This window comes from Larimichthys crocea, unplaced genomic scaffold (genome assembly GCF_000972845.2).
Source record: "Larimichthys crocea isolate SSNF unplaced genomic scaffold, L_crocea_2.0 scaffold385, whole genome shotgun sequence".
In the NCBI taxonomy this organism is placed as follows: Eukaryota; Metazoa; Chordata; class Actinopteri; family Sciaenidae; genus Larimichthys; species Larimichthys crocea.
Window position 1 is genome coordinate 33648 of NW_020855041.1, and position 20000 is coordinate 53647.

The following is a 20000-nucleotide window of genomic DNA, read 5'->3' on the forward strand; positions in this document are numbered from 1 at the left end:
TGTCTGTGCTGTCTGTAGTGTCTGTGCTGTCTGTGCTGTCTGTGCTGTCTGTAGTGTCTGTACTGTCTGTAGTGTCTGTGCTGTCTGTACTGTCTGTGCTGTCTGTACTGTCTGTAGTGTCTGTACTGTCTGTGCTGTCTGTACTGACTGTGCTGTCTGTACTGTCTGTGCTGTCTGTACTGACTGCCTCTATCTGTCTCAGCTCGCTGTGAGCCCATCAGTCTGGAGCTGTGCATGAATCTGCCCTACAACCTGACCAGCTACCCAAACTACCTGGGTCACCTGTCCCAGAGAGAGAGCTCCGTATCCTGGGAGTCCTCCCTGTTCCCGGCCCTGGTCCAGACCGGCTGCTACCAGTACCTCATGTTCTACGCCTGCACGTTGCTGGTACCGAAGTGTGACCCGGTGACCCTGCAGAGGGTCCCGCCCTGCAGGTCAGTGTGTTGTAGTACTGTGGACCTGTCTGTCTCTGCTCTGTCCTCATGTCTCTGCTCTGTCTTCATGTCTCTGCTCTGTCCTCATGTCTCTGCTCTGTTCTCATGTCTCTGCTCTGTCTTCATGTCTCTGCTCTGTTCTCATGTCTCTGTGCTCTGTCCTCATGTCTCTGTGCTCTGTCCTCATGTCTCTGCTCTGTTCTCATGTCTCTGTGCTCTGTCTTCATGTCTCTGTGCTCTGTCCTCATGTCTCTGTGCTCTGTCCTCATGTCTCTGCTCTGTTCTCATGTCTCTGTGCTCTGTCTTCATGTCTCTGTGCTCTGTCCTCATGTCTCTGTGCTCTGTCCTCATGTCTCTGCTCTGTTCTCATGTCTCTGTGCTCTGTCTTCATGTCTCTGTGCTCTGTCCTCATGTCTCTGTGCTCTGTCCTCATGTCTCTGCTCTGTTCTCATGTCTCTGCTCTGTCTTCATGTCATGTCTCTGCTCTGTCCTCATGTCTCTGTGCTCTGTCCTCATGTCTCTGCTCTGTCCTCATGTCTCTGCTCTGTCTTCATGTCTCTGTGCTCTGTCCTCATGTCTCTGCTCTGTCCTCATGTCTCTGCTCTGTCTTCATGTCTCTGCTCTGTCCTCATGTCTCTGCTCTGTCCTCATGTCTCTGTGCTCTGTTCTCATGTCTCTGTGCTCTGTCCTCATGTCTCTGCTCTGTCCTCATGTCTCTGCTCTGTCTTCATGTCTCTGCTCTGCAGGTCGCTGTGTCGTAATGCGAAGGGGAAGTGTGAGTCGGTGTTGGGCATCGTGGGCTTGCAGTGGCCTGAGGACTCTGACTGTAGTCAGTTTCCAGAGGACGGAGGAAACACCACCTGTCTGCTGCCTGAGGACGGAGTTGATGGTATGGACCGCTCGTCTTTATCGTACGACGTTCCTGTAACGTCATCTTAATCTCTGTCCTGTCTTCTTGGTGGTGGTGGTGGTGGTGTTGTGTTGCCGTGGAAACAGAGTGCTCGCCCAGCCACTTCAAGTGTCGGTCAGGACGCTGCGTCCTGGCAACCAAACGCTGTGACGGACACCTGGACTGTGACGACCACAGCGACGAAGACAACTGTAGTGAGTCTGACACTTTGCAAAATAAGAGTCCAAAGAATCTGATCCAGAGGACACGGCGTCCACGATGTCCAAAGTTTGAGACGTGCTGTGACTGTGTGTCCCCGTCAGGCTGTTCTGAGCGCGCTCTGTGGGAGTGTCCTGGCAGTAAGGTGTGTATCAAAGCCAGCATGATCTGTGACGGCTTCCCGGACTGCCCCCTGCTGGTGGACGAGACCAACTGCTGTGAGTGTATGCTGTCACAGTTGTTGATGTTGTGCGGATGGTGCGGACGCGATGACTGACGGTGCTGATGCTCCTCTCCTCAGCCGTGTGCAGGGACAACGAGCTGTCCTGTAACAACCATCAGTGCGTCCATCGGACTCTGTGGTGCGACGGGAAGAAGCACTGCTCCGACAGCTCCGACGAGTGGAACTGCGGTACGGCGACTCGCCACGACACCGTCTGCCTGCTCCGTGTGGTTCTGTCTGATCAGCCTGTGGTGATCGGGTTCTGTTCTGGTTCTGTTCTCTGCAGTGTCTCTGTCCGACCGCTCCGGTTCTGTGCTGACGGTGTTCAGGACGGCGGCCGAGTATCAGGTGTGTGCGGACGAGTGGAACCACGACCTGAGCAAACTAACCTGCGACCAGCTGGGACTAGGGTAAGGTTAGTAACACACACACACACACACACTTTCACTCTTACACACACACACACACACACACTTTCACTCTTACACACACACACACACACACACACACACACACTCTCACACACACTCTCACACACACACACTCACACACACCTAAAGCTATGACAGATTCACGACAGCGTGTTTTTCTGCAGAGTTCCCTCTTCCGTTTCCATGGTAGCTGACCAGCCTGACGTCCCGGGCCGTCGCCGTTGGTTACACGTCCATCCCGAGTGGAACCAGAGGAATGGATCGGCTCTGCAGGCCCGGCTGGAGAAGAGAAGGTAACAGTTAAAAAAGGTTCCACCCTACGGTAACATTTGGATCAACCAGTGATGCGCAGGTTGATCCAAATTGAGCAGGTGCCCTCGGTCACGAGTCACCAAACAATATTTTTAATGATATTCAAGTTTTGTAATTTACGTAGTAGACAAAATCTTCTGTGAAATACACAGACTTTATTGGCTGAATAACTGGTCGAGCTCTACAGGAGGTAGACTACTTTTTAAAATGCGGGTCAGGAAGCGGGTTGGGTACAATGTTTCATAATTATTTGCTGCGGTCCGAGTTCGGGCGGGTTCGTTTAAAACGTCGGTCGGTGCAGGTCGATCAAACATGAACCACTGCTGACAATCACAGCTAACAGGACTTTACCGTAAATCGTATATTAGAGGATTATTAGAGATATTATGAGAGTTAATTATACAGTAATATTTATCTAACCTGCCTGTCTATCTGCCTGTCTGTCTCTCTGCCTGCCTGTCTGTCTCTCTGTCTGCAGTCATGCGTGTCACTCCAGAAGAAGAGTGTCTGTGCTCTGTTCCAGAGAAGGTAAACACTTTGAATTCATCAGATTTAACGAGGACGACGTCGTGCTAACAGCTACCTAATGTTTAGTTCAGGGGTCCCCAAACTTTTGTCGGTGCGGGCCACATCAACTTGTCTTTCTGTGATGGGGTCTATAACCGGAAATGATATCAATCCCACCAGGATTTCGCTACCTTTTTTGAAATAGTTGCGGCCTAAAATGCCTGATGTTGCAGGAAGTGAAAGTTGCGTTATGTTGCAAATCGACAGTCGCGGAGAGGGAGCAGCGGAGGCGGCGAGGTCCGGGCAGGAGGGCGCTGTAAAGCTCGCGGCCGGAGCCGTGAGCCACCTTCACCACAGAGGAAACGCGCCCGGCGGAGGCCAGCCAGCGGCGGGGAGAGGTCCCACGAGGGGATCCTCCCGCACCGTGCGGCCGTCCCTGACCCGCCGAGTCGAATCCCCCGGGCAGACTGCGCGGAAGATGATCACGAGCAAAGTCACGTCGGAATATACCATTGTGTGAGGGGGTGAAAATGAGCTAGTACTGTAAACAGTTTGTAAATAAGGTAGATTTTAATCAGAATGCCAAGCTTAATCATGAAGTGTGGATATTTTATAATAGGAAAATGCAGTTTTGAAAAACAGGCCATGTTCAGAGGGATTGTTTGGGATCGTTAAGTGGACCACTCCAATTGTTTAGGCGGGCCGGATGTGGCCCGCGGGCCGTAGTTTGGAGACCCCTGGTTTAGATCAAGGACGTCACATGACCACTGACTGTGTTTCTGTACGTTATTCTAGTGTTAGACCAACGTTATTTCAGCGTTCATACATGTTACAAAGCAGCTAGCATGTGTGTATAACAGAATAACACACTGAGGTCGTGCTGTTATTGTGAATATCAGCACACTGTGATCATCTGACCTGTCTGTCTGTCTCTCTGCCTGTCTGTCTCTCTGTCTGTCTGTCTGTCTGTCTCTCTGTCTGTCTGTCTGTCTCTCTGCCTGTCTGTCTCTCTGCCTGTCTGTCTGCCTGTCTCTCTGTCTGTCTGTCTCTCTGTCTCTCTCTCTGCCTGTCTCTCTGTCTGTCTGTCTCTCTGCCTGTCTGTCTCCTGTCTGTCTCTCTGCCTGTCTGTCTGCCTGTCTCTCTGTCTGTCTGTCTCTCTGTCTCTCTCTCTGCCTGTCTCTCTCTCTGTCTGTCTCTCTGCCTGTCTGTCTCCTGTCTGTCTCTCTGCCTGTCTGTCTGCCTGTCTCTCTGTCTGTCTGTCTCTCTGTCTCTCTCTCTGCCTGTCTCTCTCTCTGTCTGTCTCTCTGCCTGTCTGTCTCCTGTCTGTCTCTCTGCCTGTCTGTCTCTCTGTCAGACTGTGGTCTGCGTCCATCCGTTGGCGTCCACCCTCACAGGAAGAAGAGGATTCTGGGAGGCCGTGTGTCCCGGCGGGGGGCGTGGCCTTGGCAGTGCTCGCTGCAGAGCGGTCAGAGCGGTCACGTGTGCGGCTGCGTGCTGATTGGCCGGCGGTGGGCGTTGACCGTCGCACACTGCTTTGAGGGGTGAGCGAAGGGGCGGAGTCACATATGTTAATGAGCTGTAATGAGCAAACGCTGACGAGGACTCGTGTGTGTGCGTCAGGAGGGAGAGCGCAGAGCTGTGGAAGGTGGTGCTGGGCCTGAACAACCTGGACCACCCGGGCCCGCACAGCCAGAGCCGTGGGGTGCGCTCCATCATCGTACACCCGCGCTACAACCGGGCGGTGGTGGACTACGACATCAGCGTGGTGCAGCTGGACTCCGAGGTGAGACGCACTCAGAGTTGGTGCCCGGACCACCGGGCCGGTTCTGATCCGATCTGCTTGTGTGCTTTCAGATAGAGGAGACGCTGTTCGTCAGGCCCGTCTGTCTGCCCGAGCTCGGACTGCTCCCCTCACCCGACTCCTACTGTTACATCACAGGCTGGGGTCACATGGGCAACCGCAGTGAGTACACCTGACGCTCACCTGACGTTCACCTGACGTTCACCTGACGTTCACCTGACGTTCACCTGACACTCACCTGACGTTCACATGGAGCTCACATGACACTCACCTGACGTTCACCTGACACTCACCTGACGCTCACATGACGTTCACCTGACGCTCACATGACGCTCACCTGACACTCACCTGACGTTCACCTGACGCTCACATGACGCTCACCTGACGCTCACCTGACGCTCACCTGACGTTCACCTGACGTTCACCTGACGTTCACCTGACGTTCACCTGACGTTCACCTGACACTCACCTGACGTTCACCTGACGCTCACATGACGCTCACCTGACACTCACCTGACGTTCACCTGACGCTCACCTGACGCTCACCTGACGCTCACCTGACGTTCACCTGACGTTCACCTGACACTCACCTGACGTTCACCTGACACTCACCTGACGTTCACCTGACGCTCACATGACGCTCACCTGACACTCACCTGACGTTCACCTGACGCTCACATGACGCTCACCTGACGCTCACCTGACGCTCACATGACGCTCACATGACGCTCACCTGACGCTCACCTGACGTTCACCTGACGTTCACCTGACGTTCACCTGACGTTCACCTGACACTCACCTGACGTTCACCTGACGCTCACATGACGCTCACCTGACACTCACCTGACGTTCACCTGACGCTCACCTGACGCTCACCTGACGCTCACCTGACGTTCACCTGACGTTCACCTGACACTCACCTGACGTTCACCTGACACTCACCTGACGTTCACCTGACGCTCACCTGACGTTCACCTGACACTCACCTGACGTTCACCTGATGCTCACCTGACACTCACCTGACACTCACCTGACACTCACCTGACGTTCACCTGACACTCACCTGACGTTCACCTGACGCTCACATGACGCTCACCTGACACTCACCTGACGCTCACCTGACGCTCACCTGACGCTCACCTGACGCTCACCTGACGCTCACCTGACACTCACCTGACGCTCACCTGACGCTCACCTGACGCTCACCTGACGCTCACCTGACACTCACCTGACGTTCACCTGACGCTCACCTGACGCTCACCTGACGCTCACCTGACGTTCACCTGACGTTCACCTGACACTCACCTGACGTTCACCTGACACTCACCTGACGTTCACATGACGCTCACATGACGCTCACATGACGCTCACTCGACACTCACCCGACGCTCACATGGCGCTCACCTGACGCTCACATGACGCTCACCTGGCGCTCACATGACCCTCACCTGACGCTCACATGAAACTCACCTGACGTTCACATGGAGCTCACATGACGCTCACCTGACACTCACATGACGCTCACCTGACGCTCACATGACGCTCACCTGACGCTCACATGACGCTCACATGACGCTCACCTGACACTCACCTGACACTCACCTGACGCTCACCCGACGCTCACATGACGTTCACCCGATGCTCACCCGACGCTCACATGACGTTCACCTGACGCTAACCTGACCGACACTTACCTGACGTTCACATGACGCTCACATGACACTCACCCGACGCTTACCTGACGCTTACCTGACACTCACATGACGCTCACCTGACGTTCACCTGACGCTCACATGACACTCACCCGACGCTCACATGGCGCTCACCTGACACTCACCCGACGCTCACATGGCGCTCACATGACGCTCACCTGACGCTCACCTGACGCTCACCCGACGCTCACCCGACGCTCACCCGACGCTCACATGACGTTCACCTGACGCTAACCCGACCGACGCTCACCTGACGCTCACATGACGCTCACCTGACGTTCACCTGACGCTCACCTGACACTTACCTGACGCTCACATGACGCTCACCTGACGCTCACATGACACTCACCTGACACTCACCCGACACTTACCTGACGCTCACATGACGCTCACCTGACACTCACATGACGCTCACATGACGCTCACATGACACTCACATGACGCTCACATGACGCTCACATGACACTCACCTGACACTCACATGACGCTCACCTGACGCTCACCTGACGCTCACCTGACGCTCACATGACGCTCACCTGACGCTCACCTGACACTCACCTGACGTTCACCTGACACTCACCTGACGTTCACCTGACGCTCACATGACGCTCACCTGACGCTCACCTGACGCTCACCTGACGCTCACCTGACGTTCACCTGACACTCACCTGACGTTCACCTGACACTCACCTGACGTTCACCTGACGCTCACATGACGCTCACCTGACGCTCACCTGACGCTCACCTGACGCTCACCTGACGTTCACCTGACGCTCACCTGACACTCACCTGACGTTCACCTGACACTCACCTGACGCTCACATGACGCTCACATGACGCTCACATGACGCTCACTCGACACTCACCCGACGCTCACATGGCGCTCACCTGACGCTCACATGACGCTCACCTGGCGCTCACATGACCCTCACCTGACGCTCACATGAAACTCACCTGACGTTCACATGGAGCTCACATGACGCTCACCTGACACTCACATGACGCTCACCTGACGCTCACATGACGCTCACCTGACGCTCACATGACGCTCACATGACGCTCACCTGACATTCACCTGACACTCACCTGACGCTCACCCGACGCTCACATGACGTTCACCCGATGCTCACCCGACGCTCACATGACGTTCACCTGACGCTAACCTGACCGACACTTACCTGACGTTCACATGACGCTCACATGACACTCACCCGACGCTTACCTGACGCTTACCTGACACTCACATGACGCTCACCTGACGTTCACCTGACGCTCACATGACACTCACCCGACGCTCACATGGCGCTCACCTGACACTCACCCGACGCTCACATGACGCTCACATGACGCTCACCTGACGCTCACCTGACGCTCACCTGACGCTCACCTGACGTTCACCTGACACTCACCTGACGCTCACCTGACACTCACCTGACGTTCACATGACACTCACCTGACGTTCACCTGACGCTCACCTGACACTCACCCGACGCTCACATGGCGCTCACCTGACGCTCACATGACGCTCACTCGACGCTCACCTGACGCTCACATGACGCTCACTCGACGCTCACCCGACGCTCACATGACGCTCACCTGACGCTCACTCGACACTCACCCGACGCTCACATGGCGCTCACATGACGCTCACATGACGCTCACCCGACGCTCACCTTACGTTCACCTGACGCTCACCTGACGCTCACATGACACTCACCTGACGTTCACCTGACACTCACCTGACGCTCACCTGACACTTACCTGACGTTCACCTGACGTTCACCTGACGCCGCTGGGTTCACAGGTTCTGTTCTGGTTCTGATGCTAGCTCATAGTGCTAGCTTAGCATAGCTGTGGGGGTGTAACATGTAAACGTGTGTGTGTGTGTGTGTGTTTGTGTGTGTGTGTGTGTGTGTGTGTGTGTGTGTGTGTGCAGTGCCCTTTAAGCTGCAGGAAGGCGAGGTCCGGATCATCTCGCTGTCCCAGTGTCAGTCTTACTTCGACATGAAGACCATCACTCCCAGGATGCTTTGCGCCGGCTATGACGCCGGCACCGTGGACTCGTGCATGGTAACGAGCCGCCGTCTCATTTGGCGCTCTGAGAGTCGCCGCGCTGAACTTTAAACTTGGCTTGTTTGTGTCGTCAGGGCGACAGTGGCGGCCCGCTGGTGTGCGAGGAGGACGGCGGTCGCTGGACGCTGTTCGGCCTCACGTCGTGGGGCAGCGTGTGCTTCAGCAAAGTGCTCGGACCCGGAGTTTACAGCAACGTGACGCACTTCACGCCCTGGATCCAACAACAGATCTACATCCACACATACCTGACTGACTGACACACACACACAGTTCCTGCTCCAAGCATTCCAGGAGGAAGTGATGTCACCCTCACACACACACACCTGCAGTTCCTCTACCTGTGCCTATATCTATACTGACAGCCTTCAGATGCTAACTGCTAACGAGCAGTGGTATAAACTAGTATTACAGATGCTAACGAGTTAGCGAGTAGAGCTGTTGTTGTTGACACGTAGACGCTCACGTAACACGCCGTTATTTTTATTACTGAGCCGTGTTTGTGTGCAATAACCGACACGCGAACACGCTGATTAGAATATTACATCGTTATTATATTTCATTGTTTTTATTTCAACGTGTAGATTCGTGGTGACCACGTTCACCTTGTCAGGAAGACACAAAGTGTGTGTGTGTGTGTGTTCTTATTTCTAAAACATCCATCGATGTTCAGCTTCGAGTTTGTCACAACGTCCAATCAGGCGTCCGAGCACTGAATCTTACACCTGAAACACACTGCATGCGGAACGACACCCCCGTATGCCAACTCACACATGATCCGTTTGTGATGCGCTCAGGTGCGTCTCCGCCGGACACAGAGCGTCGTGAGAACGCACGAGATCTCGTGAATTCACGCATAATCACGTGATATTTCCGGCTGTAGTCTCTCTGACTCCTGCGATGACATTCCACGCTGCATCTTTTTTCTGGTGTCCTTATAAAAAGGATGTGAGGTGTCATCAATGATTACACCTGAAAACCCCTCACCTGTTGACTTCAGGTCGGCCCCGCCCATTATGACGTGTTCTTGTCATGAAACCCGATCCGCGGTGAACACGGAGTATTTTATTTTGAAAACAAACCGGGGTTTTATTTTGTATTTTGTAGCTGATTTCCTGCTCTGTGCTGAGTTTATGCTCCGTGCTCCGTGCTCCGGCGTCCAATAGAAGCTCTGTGTGTGGAGACTGTGAGAGCTGACACACGGACTAACATGGAAACGGATCGACGGAGCCGATCCACATGCCGTGTGTTTCAGGGGTTAAAGCTGCTAGCTAAAAAAAACATCAACCAGTTAAGCACTCAACTTCCCACAATGCTTCACTCTATAGTGCCTGTACTTAAATTTAGCAGTTAAAAACAAAAAAAACATGTTACCTGTAAAATGTCGTACTGTACGTGTGTGTGAGACAGAAAGACAGAGAGGACTTTTTTGTTTGTTTGTTTGCTTCGTAAACACATCAGCAACTTATTTGGGCAACTTTGATGGACAACATTTAGCAGTTAGCTTCATTCGCAAAAGACAGAGCGCAGTCCGACAATCTAAGCTAACGTGAAACACGAGGCACGTAACGGAACGCTACGTAAACAGCTAGCTGACCGATATGAGCCGTTAGCTGGCTACACGCGGAGCTAACAGCGCAACTGTAGCATCAGGCTAACGCAGTTAGCTAGCAGACTCACTAACACAGATATTAAACTGCCACATTAGCGCCAGCTAGAACGTGAAGCACAAACGTAGCGTCATGCCGATATAGTCAGTCAGTGTGTGTTTTCGTGAAGCTAAAGCTACGTTAGCTTTTGCTACATACACATGAACCAGAGCTAGCTACAGCTAAACTTTGTTAGCATGCTAAGCTAACACAGTACAGTCTTTTAAGCTAACAACCTTCATGCTAACATTTGGTTCTGCGTAGTCCGAGAGCCAGAATCAGACGAGGACAATGTATCGACAACCCCGAGTTGCCCAACAAATTGCCCAACAAATTGCCCAGTGTACCCTCCATGCTAACGTCTAACGGACATCCAGAACATTCCAAGTGGTCGTCGTCGTCGCTGTTGTTGTTTCGTGTGTTTGGTTTTTTAAGAGTATTTTTCTACAGCTTTTTGTATGTCGTGCTTATCACACAGGGCTGTGTGTGTGTGTGTGTGAGTGTGTGTGAGTGTGAGTTGTGCGAGTGTGTGTGTGTGTAGACATGATACACGTGTGTTTGTTTGTGTGTGACGTAGCTTGTGTGCGTGTTTCTGATGTCACTTCTGATTTAGCTGTTACGACCGACGATGTGTCACGGAGACACAGCACACCTGATGATGATGAAGATGATGATGATGATGAAGATGGTGATGGTGATGATGAAGATGATGATGGTGATGAAGATGATGATGAGTCGTTTCATGCTATAGATTTCGATGCTTTATGAAGACTGTAGCCTCTAATGTTTGTGTAACCGTGAATATTTGGTTTGTATCACCTTGTATCCCACCAATAAAACTCTACACACACTCTGTCACCTGTGTGATTATATATGTATATATACATATTCTGTGTATACTGCTGTATTACAAATGTACATCAGTGTTTTTTAACTGCTCTCCAAAATACAGTACGTAAACATCGTGGCCATAGTGGTATTTATTTTAATAGAAGAATTGAGTTTCAGTCGTACTTTCACAGTATGACATGATTTTAAACTTATTTGTTTAATTTAAAAAATAATACATTTTAAAAATTGTCAGTTGCCACTAGGGGGAGTACCACTGTTTATATTATTAATAAATCTCAGATCAAATCAGTTTGGTTCCAGATTCTGCACTATTTGAAATTAAATTAGTGTATGCAAGTTACTTCTGATATGCAGGTAAAACTTTATTTATTCTTCATTAAATAATATTTCTACTGTTGCACTGTGGTCTATGGAGTCCACTCTGATAGGTAGACATCACTAAAGTTCTAAAGTTTGGGCATATTTACAGTAATATTGTGATAAAAGACCATAAAACTATATTTTTTTATATATATCTTATACATATTTTTTTTAAATGATCATAAACTTAAGTCACCACTGGTCGGACACTTTTAACAGTCCACTGTTGGTAAGGTAGCACTGTTGTGTGTGTTTGACTCACTGAACATTGGGACTGTTTCCACTTCCTCCAGAAACAATGACGAATGAACGACAGACAGAAACTTCGTCTGGATGTTTTTATTAGCAGAGTAACAGTTTATTATTTTATTAAGAGAACATTGTTGTTGACAGACATGGAACATACAGCAGTGTAAACAGAGTACTAAACAGGCACACAGAGTACTAAACAGAGCACACAGAGTACACAGGAGCACAACAAGTACTAACAGAGCACACAGAGTACTAACAGAGTAAGTACAACAGAGGCACACAGAGTTACACAGAGCACACAGGATAACAACAGAGACACAGAGTACTAACCGCAGTACACAAGTACTAAAACAGAGCACACAGAGTATAACAGGAGCACACAGAGTACTACACAGAACTACACAGAGACACACAGATCTAACGAAACTAACAGAGCACCATACACAGAGTACTAAGTACACGGAGCACACAGAGTACTAACAGAGTACACACAGAGTACTAACAGATACCAGAGTATAACAGAGCACACCAGAGTACAAACAGGAGCAACACAGAGTACACGGAGCAACACAGAGTCTAACAGAGCACACAGAGTACACAGAGCACACAGAGTACAAGACACAGAGTACACGAGAGCAACCACAGAGTACACAGAGTATAACAATACACCAGAGACACACACAGAGTACACAGAGCACCAACAGAGTACACAACAGAGTACTAACAGAGTACACAGAGCAACCACAGAACACAGGCACACAGAGACTAAACAGAGTACACAGAGTACTACAGGACACAGAGCTACACAGAGCACACAGAGTACAACAGAGCACAAGTATAAACAGAGTAACACCAGACTAACAGAGTACTAACAGAGTACACAGCAGTACTAAACAGAGTACACAGAAGCACACAGAGTACTAACAGAGCACACACAGAGTACGAAATACAAGTTTACAACAGAGTACACAGAGCACACAGAAAAAGCCCCTACAGAGCCACAGGCACAAGTACACGAGTACACAGGAGCACACAGAGTACACAGAGCACACAGAGTACACACAGAGTACAACAGACACAGAGTACTAACAGAGCACCAAGAGTACTAACAGATACACAGCGACACGAAGCACACAGAGTACTAAACAGAAGCACACACAGAGTTACTAAACAGAGCACACAGAGTCCTAAACAGAGCACACAGAGTACTTAACAGAGTACACAGAGCACACAGAGTACTAACAGAGCACACAGAGTACTAACAGAGCACACAGAGCACACAGAGTACTAACAGAGTACACAGAGCACACAGAGTACACAGAGCACACAGAGTACACAGAGTACTAACAGAGCACACAGAGTACTAACAGAGTACACAGAGTACTAACAGAGTACACAGAGTACACAGAGCACACAGAGTACTAACAGAGTACACAGAGTACTAACAGAAGTATCCAAATTAAGACAGCATCAGTCTGAATCATCAGACACAAAGTTCTAGTTTTTGGATAAAGAGATATCAGGCTGTGACACACACACACACACACACACACACACACACACACACACACACACACGCACACACACACAGATCTGCTGTCATATGTTTGTTCTTAATTTGAAGCTGTCAATCATCCGAGCAGCTCTGTGAGGTGTGTTAATCAGCTGTTTCAGTGTGCGTGGAACAATGTTGTCACATGTACGCACACACCGACACACACACCTGCTATTATGCACATGATAATAAGACGTGTGATGTCTGCAGGTGACCATGAACGCAACGCTGACCTGTGTGTGTGTGTGTGTGTGTGTGTGTTACAGCCTGGCATTAGTGCAGCTGGTATAATGTCAGGCTTTAGTGTGTGTGTGTGATGTGACAACTCTGTCATTTCTAACACAACAGAGTTAAAAAGCCAACTGTTATTAACACACACACACACACACACACACACACACACACACACACTCAGTGTCTTGTTGCTGCTTGATGACTAAAGTTTGTCAGTCGTCTTGTCCTCTTTGTTCCAGTCACACAGCTCTTCATCACGCAGAGGTAAGTCTGCATGAAATACTTTGAAATACTACAGGCGTGTATCTGCAGGGTTTATTACTTCATTACTGCGACTGTAAGAAATTATACTTTTCAGTTTATTATTAATTCACAGTTTGTGTGCTGTAACTTTGAAACAGTGAAAATGTATTTTGATTCATTTCTTAAGTATTTCTTATTAATGCAGCAGAATCAACTTAAAAGACAAAATATGATCAAATCCAACATATTCTGATATCGTGTACTTTTTATTGTCTGTGATTATTCATAACTTCTGTTTCCTTGAAATAACGCGGTAATGTAAAATGGTTCTCGTTATAATAAAGCCAGAGATCGTGTGGCTGACGTCTGATTAATTAACTCCAGTTTAATTTAAACTGCAGCTTAACCGAACACAAACCTGAAATTTGAATCGACACTTTATTTTTTGTAGCAGTGATTTTTAATCATAATTATAATTCAATAATTTCTGAATGTGTTCTGTGAGATCAATTAAATGTTCGTGTTAAAATTATGGTGAAAGACACATTATCAGACCAATGACCCATAAGAGGACCTAATGTGGCTGTACACCTGCAAAGTGAGGACATGGTGGTTTGTGGGGACTCTGTAACACATTACTGAGTAACATGTTACAGTAATGAGATTACTTTGTTCAGGAATTGCTTGCTAATGTTATGGGACAGAGGGCATCACTGAGGAATTTTATTTTTACATTGCAGACTGATCAAACGGTGATAAAAGTTTAAAAGTTTAAGAGATCTTTAGACTTTTTACTAACATGTCATATGATTTATCTTTGTAAATGGTTTCAAAAGGCACTTATAACTTATAAAAGACAGTCAAATGTAGAAATGTGTGTGTCTGTTTCAGATGATGGACGAAGAAGCCACCAAGCGTTACTGTCAGATGAGTGACGAGGGACAGAACCAGAAACCAACTGAGGTACCGGCAGTTTGTAACTTCTTCTCGTCATGTAAAAACATCCTGTCACCGAGCACATGAAGTCTAAACAAAGAGAACAATAAATTACAGAACATGTAAAGTATTACTTTTTAGGATAAATTAAGATTTAAAACAGGTTAAACTACGGAGCAACAGAAATCATATTATTGGACTAAATCACCGTGAAACTTCCCTCCATGATTACTCACATTAAAAATGTTTATCATAGTTTTCTGAAATGTTATGTTATGTATATTATGGTGACACTGGCCATGAGGAAATGTTATTTTTAATGTTTTTCAAATATTTTAAGAAAATGTTGTTTAAAAAAAAGATTTTGTATTTTCTTGTTGTAAAATATTGAATTACATTTTCACAATTTTAATAATCAGGCATTTAATGTGTGACACTTTACTCTGATAATAACAACTCGCGCATATACTCTTTATGTTTTACAGATAATCAATAATAAACTGTTTAAAAATTAAACATTTGACTTTGACCCTGAAGTCATTCTTCATAGTGACGCCATGAGATAACTTTTTATCTGTTTGTTTACAAGTTCACTATGTGAGAAGATCTCAGATATACTCATTTGAATTCAAATGTTACATTTTAAATGCAGCATTTGGTGAATTACTTTTAAAAAGTAATGCATTACTTTATATAAATTATTATCACGTTACTGAGCGCTCTCTCTAAAAACTTTGTTTTGATTTTTTTAATTAAAATGAGGTCACATTGTCACAAAGGATGAGAAATCAGTTTCCCAAAAAACCTTTAAAAGAAAAACAAAGTTATGAAAAATACAAAATGTTCTTCAAAGCACCAAAAGACTTAAAAGGATAAAAGTCCAGAGAACTCCATAAATGGCCTTTATTTTGTTTTTGACATGAGATTTCGTAAAGCGGTTTCATTCTTAGATATTATATTATATTATATTATATCATATCATATATCATGACATGTCATCTTATGTTATGTTATGTTATGTTATGTTATGTTATGTTATGTTATGTTATGTTATGTTATGTTATGTAAAAGTAACATTTTCATATCTGTATGTAGACAGATAGACATTTTTGATATATATTTCTTTGATAATTCATGTAACTTTTTTTTACCAAGCATATGGCGACATATTGCCACAGGGCATGCACCAAAAGGTGCCAAGAGGAGCTCTTGGCATGGGCTTACAAGGCACCACAAACAAAGGACAGCATCCATCCAGACAGAGACAAACAACCATTCACTCTCACATTCACACCTACGGACAATTTAGAGTCACCAATTAAGTTTCTAGTTTCAGGTTTTTAGGTTTATTTGTCATGTGCAGGTTAACACAGGGTCAACAATACAATGAAATGTGTTAGACAAGAGGAGGTAATTGTGTGACAAGAATAGAAATAAAGCTAAAGAAGTAAAATACAATACTATAAAAATGTAGGTAAATAAAGAACATTCAATACAAAATAGATGGGGGAAAAAATGCATGAATGTTTTATACATTGTACCAGACAAGGTTGTGACAACTATATTCAAGTATTACTGTATAAATTGATACATAGTATACACTGGAAATAAGATATAATTAAGGGGGGGGGGGAAAGTTGTGGAATCAATACATTTTAAAATTGTCCAGTTGCACTAGGGGGATACCACTGTTTATATTAGTACTGAAACTCAGATCAACATCAGTTGGTTCCGATTCTGCATATTTGAAATTAATTAGTGTATGCCAAGTTACTTCTGCATTGCAGGTAAAAACTTTATTTATTCTTCATTAAATAACAATTTCTACTGTTGCACTGTGTCTAATGGAGTCCACTCTGGATAGTAGAGACATCACTAAAGTTATAAAGTGGGGCATATTTACAGTAATATTGTGATAAAAGACCATAAAACTATATTTTTTTTTATATATATAGATATATAGTTTTTTTTAAATGATCATAAACTTAAGTCACCACTTGGTCGGACACTTTAACAGTCCACTGTTGGTAAGGTAGCAACTGTATGTGTGGTGTTGACTCACGGAACATTGGGACTGTTTCCACTTCCTCCAGAAACAATGACGAATGAAACGACAGAACAGACTTTCGTCTGGATGTTTTTATAGCAGAGAACAGTATATTATTAAGAGAAACATTGTTGTTGACAACATGGAACATACAGCAGTGTAAACAGAGTACTAAACAGAGCACACAGAGTACTAACAGAGCACACAGAGTAAACGGAGCTCACAGAGACTAACAGAGCAACACGAGTACTGAACAGAGTACACAGAGCAACACAGGAGTACAACAGAGCACAACAGAGACTAACCGAGCACACAGAAGTACACAGAAGTAACACAGAGTAATAACAGAGCACACAGAGAAGACTAACAGAGTACACAGAGTACTAACAGAGTACTACACGAGACACACAGAGTACTAACAGAGCACACAAGAGTAACAACAGAGTACACAGAGTACACAGAGTACACAGAGTACACAGAGTACTAACAGAAGCACACAGAGTACTAAACAGAAGTACACAGAGTACACGGAGCACACAGAGCAACAGAGTACACAGAGTACACAAGCACCAGAGTAACTAACAGAGCAACACAGAGTACAACCGGAGCAACAACAGAGTACACAGAGTACTAAAGAGTACACAGAGCACACAGAGTACACAGAGCACACAGAGTACAACGAGTACAAAGAGACACAGAACACAGAGTAAACAGAGCCCACAGAGACTAACAGAGTACACAGAGAGTACTAACAGCAGTACAACAGAGGTGACTAACAGAGCACACGAGTAAAACAGACACAACAGAGTACTAAAAGAAACAGATTACTAACAGAGTACACAGAGTACTAAAGACTAAAGAGTACATACGACACAGAAGCACACAGAGTACTAACAGAGCACACAGAGTACTAACAGAGTACACAGAGCACACAGAGCCACACAGAGCAACAGAGTACAACAGAGACACAGATACACACAGAGTACTAACAGAGTAACTAACACAGTACACAAGCACAAGAGTACAACAGAATACTAACAGAGTACACGGAAGTACTAAAGAGCACACGAGTACTAACAGAGCACACAGAGTACAACAATCACACAGAGTACTAACAGAGTACACAGAGCACACAGATACTAACAAGCACACAGAGTACTAACAGAGCCCACAGAGCACACAGTCTAGAGTACAACAGAGTACACAGAGCACACAGATACACAGAGTACTACAGAGACACAGAGTACTAAACAGAGTACACAAGAGTACTAACAGGTACACGAGACACGAGCACACAGAGTACACGAGTACACAGAGTACTACAAAGTAATCCAAATTAAACAGCCACAGTCTGAATCACAGACACAAAGTTCTAAGTTTTGGATAAAGAATTCAGGCGGACACACACACACACCACACACACACACAACACACACACACACACCACACGCCACACACGCACACCCCACACACACACCCAACACACACACAACACGCACACACACACAGATCTGCTGTCATATGTTTTGTTCTTATTTGAAGCTGTCATCACCGAGCAGCTCTGTGGAGGTGTGTTAATCAGCTTGTTTCAGTGTGCGTGACAATGTTGTCACATGTACGCAACACACCGACACACACACCTGCTATTAGGCACATGATATAAGACGTGTATGTCGCAGGTGACCATGAACGCCACGCTGACCTGTGTGGGTGGTGTGTGTGGTGGTGTTACAGCCTGGCAATTAGTGAGCTGGTATAATGTCAGTTTAGTGGGGTGTGTGATGTACAACTCTGTCCATTTCTAAAACAACAGAGTTAAAAAAGCCAATGTTATTAACACACACACACACCACACACACCACACACCACAACACACACACACCTCAGTGCAGTGTTGCTGCTTGATGACTAGTTTGTCAGTCGTCTTGTCCTCTTGTTCCAGTCACACAGCTCTCATCACGCCAGAGTAAGTCTGCAGAAATACTTTGAAATACACAGGCGTGTATCTGCAGGGTTTATTACTTCATTAACTGCGACTGTAAGAAATTATACTTCAGTTTATTTATTAATTCACAGTTGTGTGCTTAACTTTGAAACAGTGAAAATGTATTTTGTTCTCTTAAGTATTTCTTATTAATGCAGCGAATCAACTTAAAGACAAAATATTCAAACTCCAACATATTCTGATATCGGGTACTTTTTATTGTCTGTGATTATTCAAACTCCTGTTTCCTTGAAAACGCGGTAAGGTAAAATGTACGTGTATAATAAAGCCAAGATCGTGGGGCTGACGTCTGATTAATTAACTCCAGTTTAATTTAAACTGCAGCTTAACCGAACACAAACCTGAAATTTGAATCGACACTTTATTTTTTTTGTAGCAGTGATTTTTATCATAATTATAATTCATAATTTTCTGAATGTGTTTCGTTGAGATCAATTAAATGTTCGTGTTAAAATTATGGTGAAAACACATTATCAGACCAATGACCCTAAGAGGACCTAAATGTGGCTGTAACACCTGCAAAGTGAGGACATGGTGGTTTTGTGGGGACTCTGTAACACATTTACTGAGTAACATGTTTACCGTAATGAGATTACTTGTTCAGGAAATGGCTTGCTAAGTTATGGGACAGAGGGCATCACTGAGGAATTTTATTTTTTACGCGTGCAGGCTGACAAACGGTGATAAAACGTTTAAGTTTAAGAGATCTTTTACTTTTTACTAACATGTCATATGATTTATCTTTGTAAATGGTTTTTTGAAAGCACTTATAACTTATAAAAGAACAGTCAAATGTAAATGTGTGGTGTCTGTGTTAGAATGATGGACGAAGAAGCCACCAAGCGTTACGGTAGAGGAGTGACGAGGGACCAGAACCAGAAACCAGCTGAGGTACCGGCAGTTTGAAACTTTTCTCGCATTAAAAACATCCTGTACCGAGCACATGAAGTCTAAACAAAGAGAAACAATAAATTACAGAACATGTAAAGTATTACTTTTTTAGGATAAATTAAGATTTAAAACAGTGAACTACGGAGCAACAGAAAATCATAATTATTGGACTAAATCACCGTGAAACTCCCTCCATGATTACTCATTAAAATGTTTATCATAGTTTTCTGAAATGTTATGTTATGTAAATTATGGTGACACTGGCCATGAGGAAATGTTTTTTCTAATGTTTTTTCAAATATTTGAAAGAAATGTTGTTTAAAAAAAAGATTTTGTATTTTCTTGTTGTAAAATATTGAATTACATTTTCACAATTTT

At 46.0% G+C, this 20000-nt stretch overlaps 2 protein-coding genes across 2 annotated transcripts in view; both read left to right on the forward strand.

The window, feature by feature from the left end:
- Positions 1-9415, forward strand: part of corin (corin, serine peptidase) — a 28509-nt gene extending 19094 nt beyond the window's left edge. The window contains exons 12-24 of the mRNA XM_027276477.1: positions 203-434; positions 1181-1323; positions 1431-1538; positions 1647-1760; positions 1844-1954; positions 2052-2175; positions 2361-2489; positions 2987-3036; positions 4370-4556; positions 4636-4798; positions 4870-4978; positions 8465-8598; positions 8676-9415. Of these exons, the coding sequence (XP_027132278.1) occupies positions 203-434; positions 1181-1323; positions 1431-1538; positions 1647-1760; positions 1844-1954; positions 2052-2175; positions 2361-2489; positions 2987-3036; positions 4370-4556; positions 4636-4798; positions 4870-4978; positions 8465-8598; positions 8676-8858 (1787 nt within the window). The 3' untranslated portion in view covers positions 8859-9415. The remainder of the gene's footprint in view (positions 1-202; positions 435-1180; positions 1324-1430; positions 1539-1646; positions 1761-1843; positions 1955-2051; positions 2176-2360; positions 2490-2986; positions 3037-4369; positions 4557-4635; positions 4799-4869; positions 4979-8464; positions 8599-8675) is intronic.
- A 3940-nt stretch (positions 9416-13355) lies between these two features.
- Positions 13356-20000, forward strand: part of LOC104938085 (sodium/hydrogen exchanger 9B2) — a 15603-nt gene continuing 8958 nt past the window's right edge. Inside the window, exons 1-2 of the mRNA XM_019253005.2 lie at positions 13356-13764; positions 14635-14706. Coding sequence (XP_019108550.2) covers positions 13699-13764; positions 14635-14706 — 138 coding nt within the window. The 5' untranslated portion in view covers positions 13356-13698. The remainder of the gene's footprint in view (positions 13765-14634; positions 14707-20000) is intronic.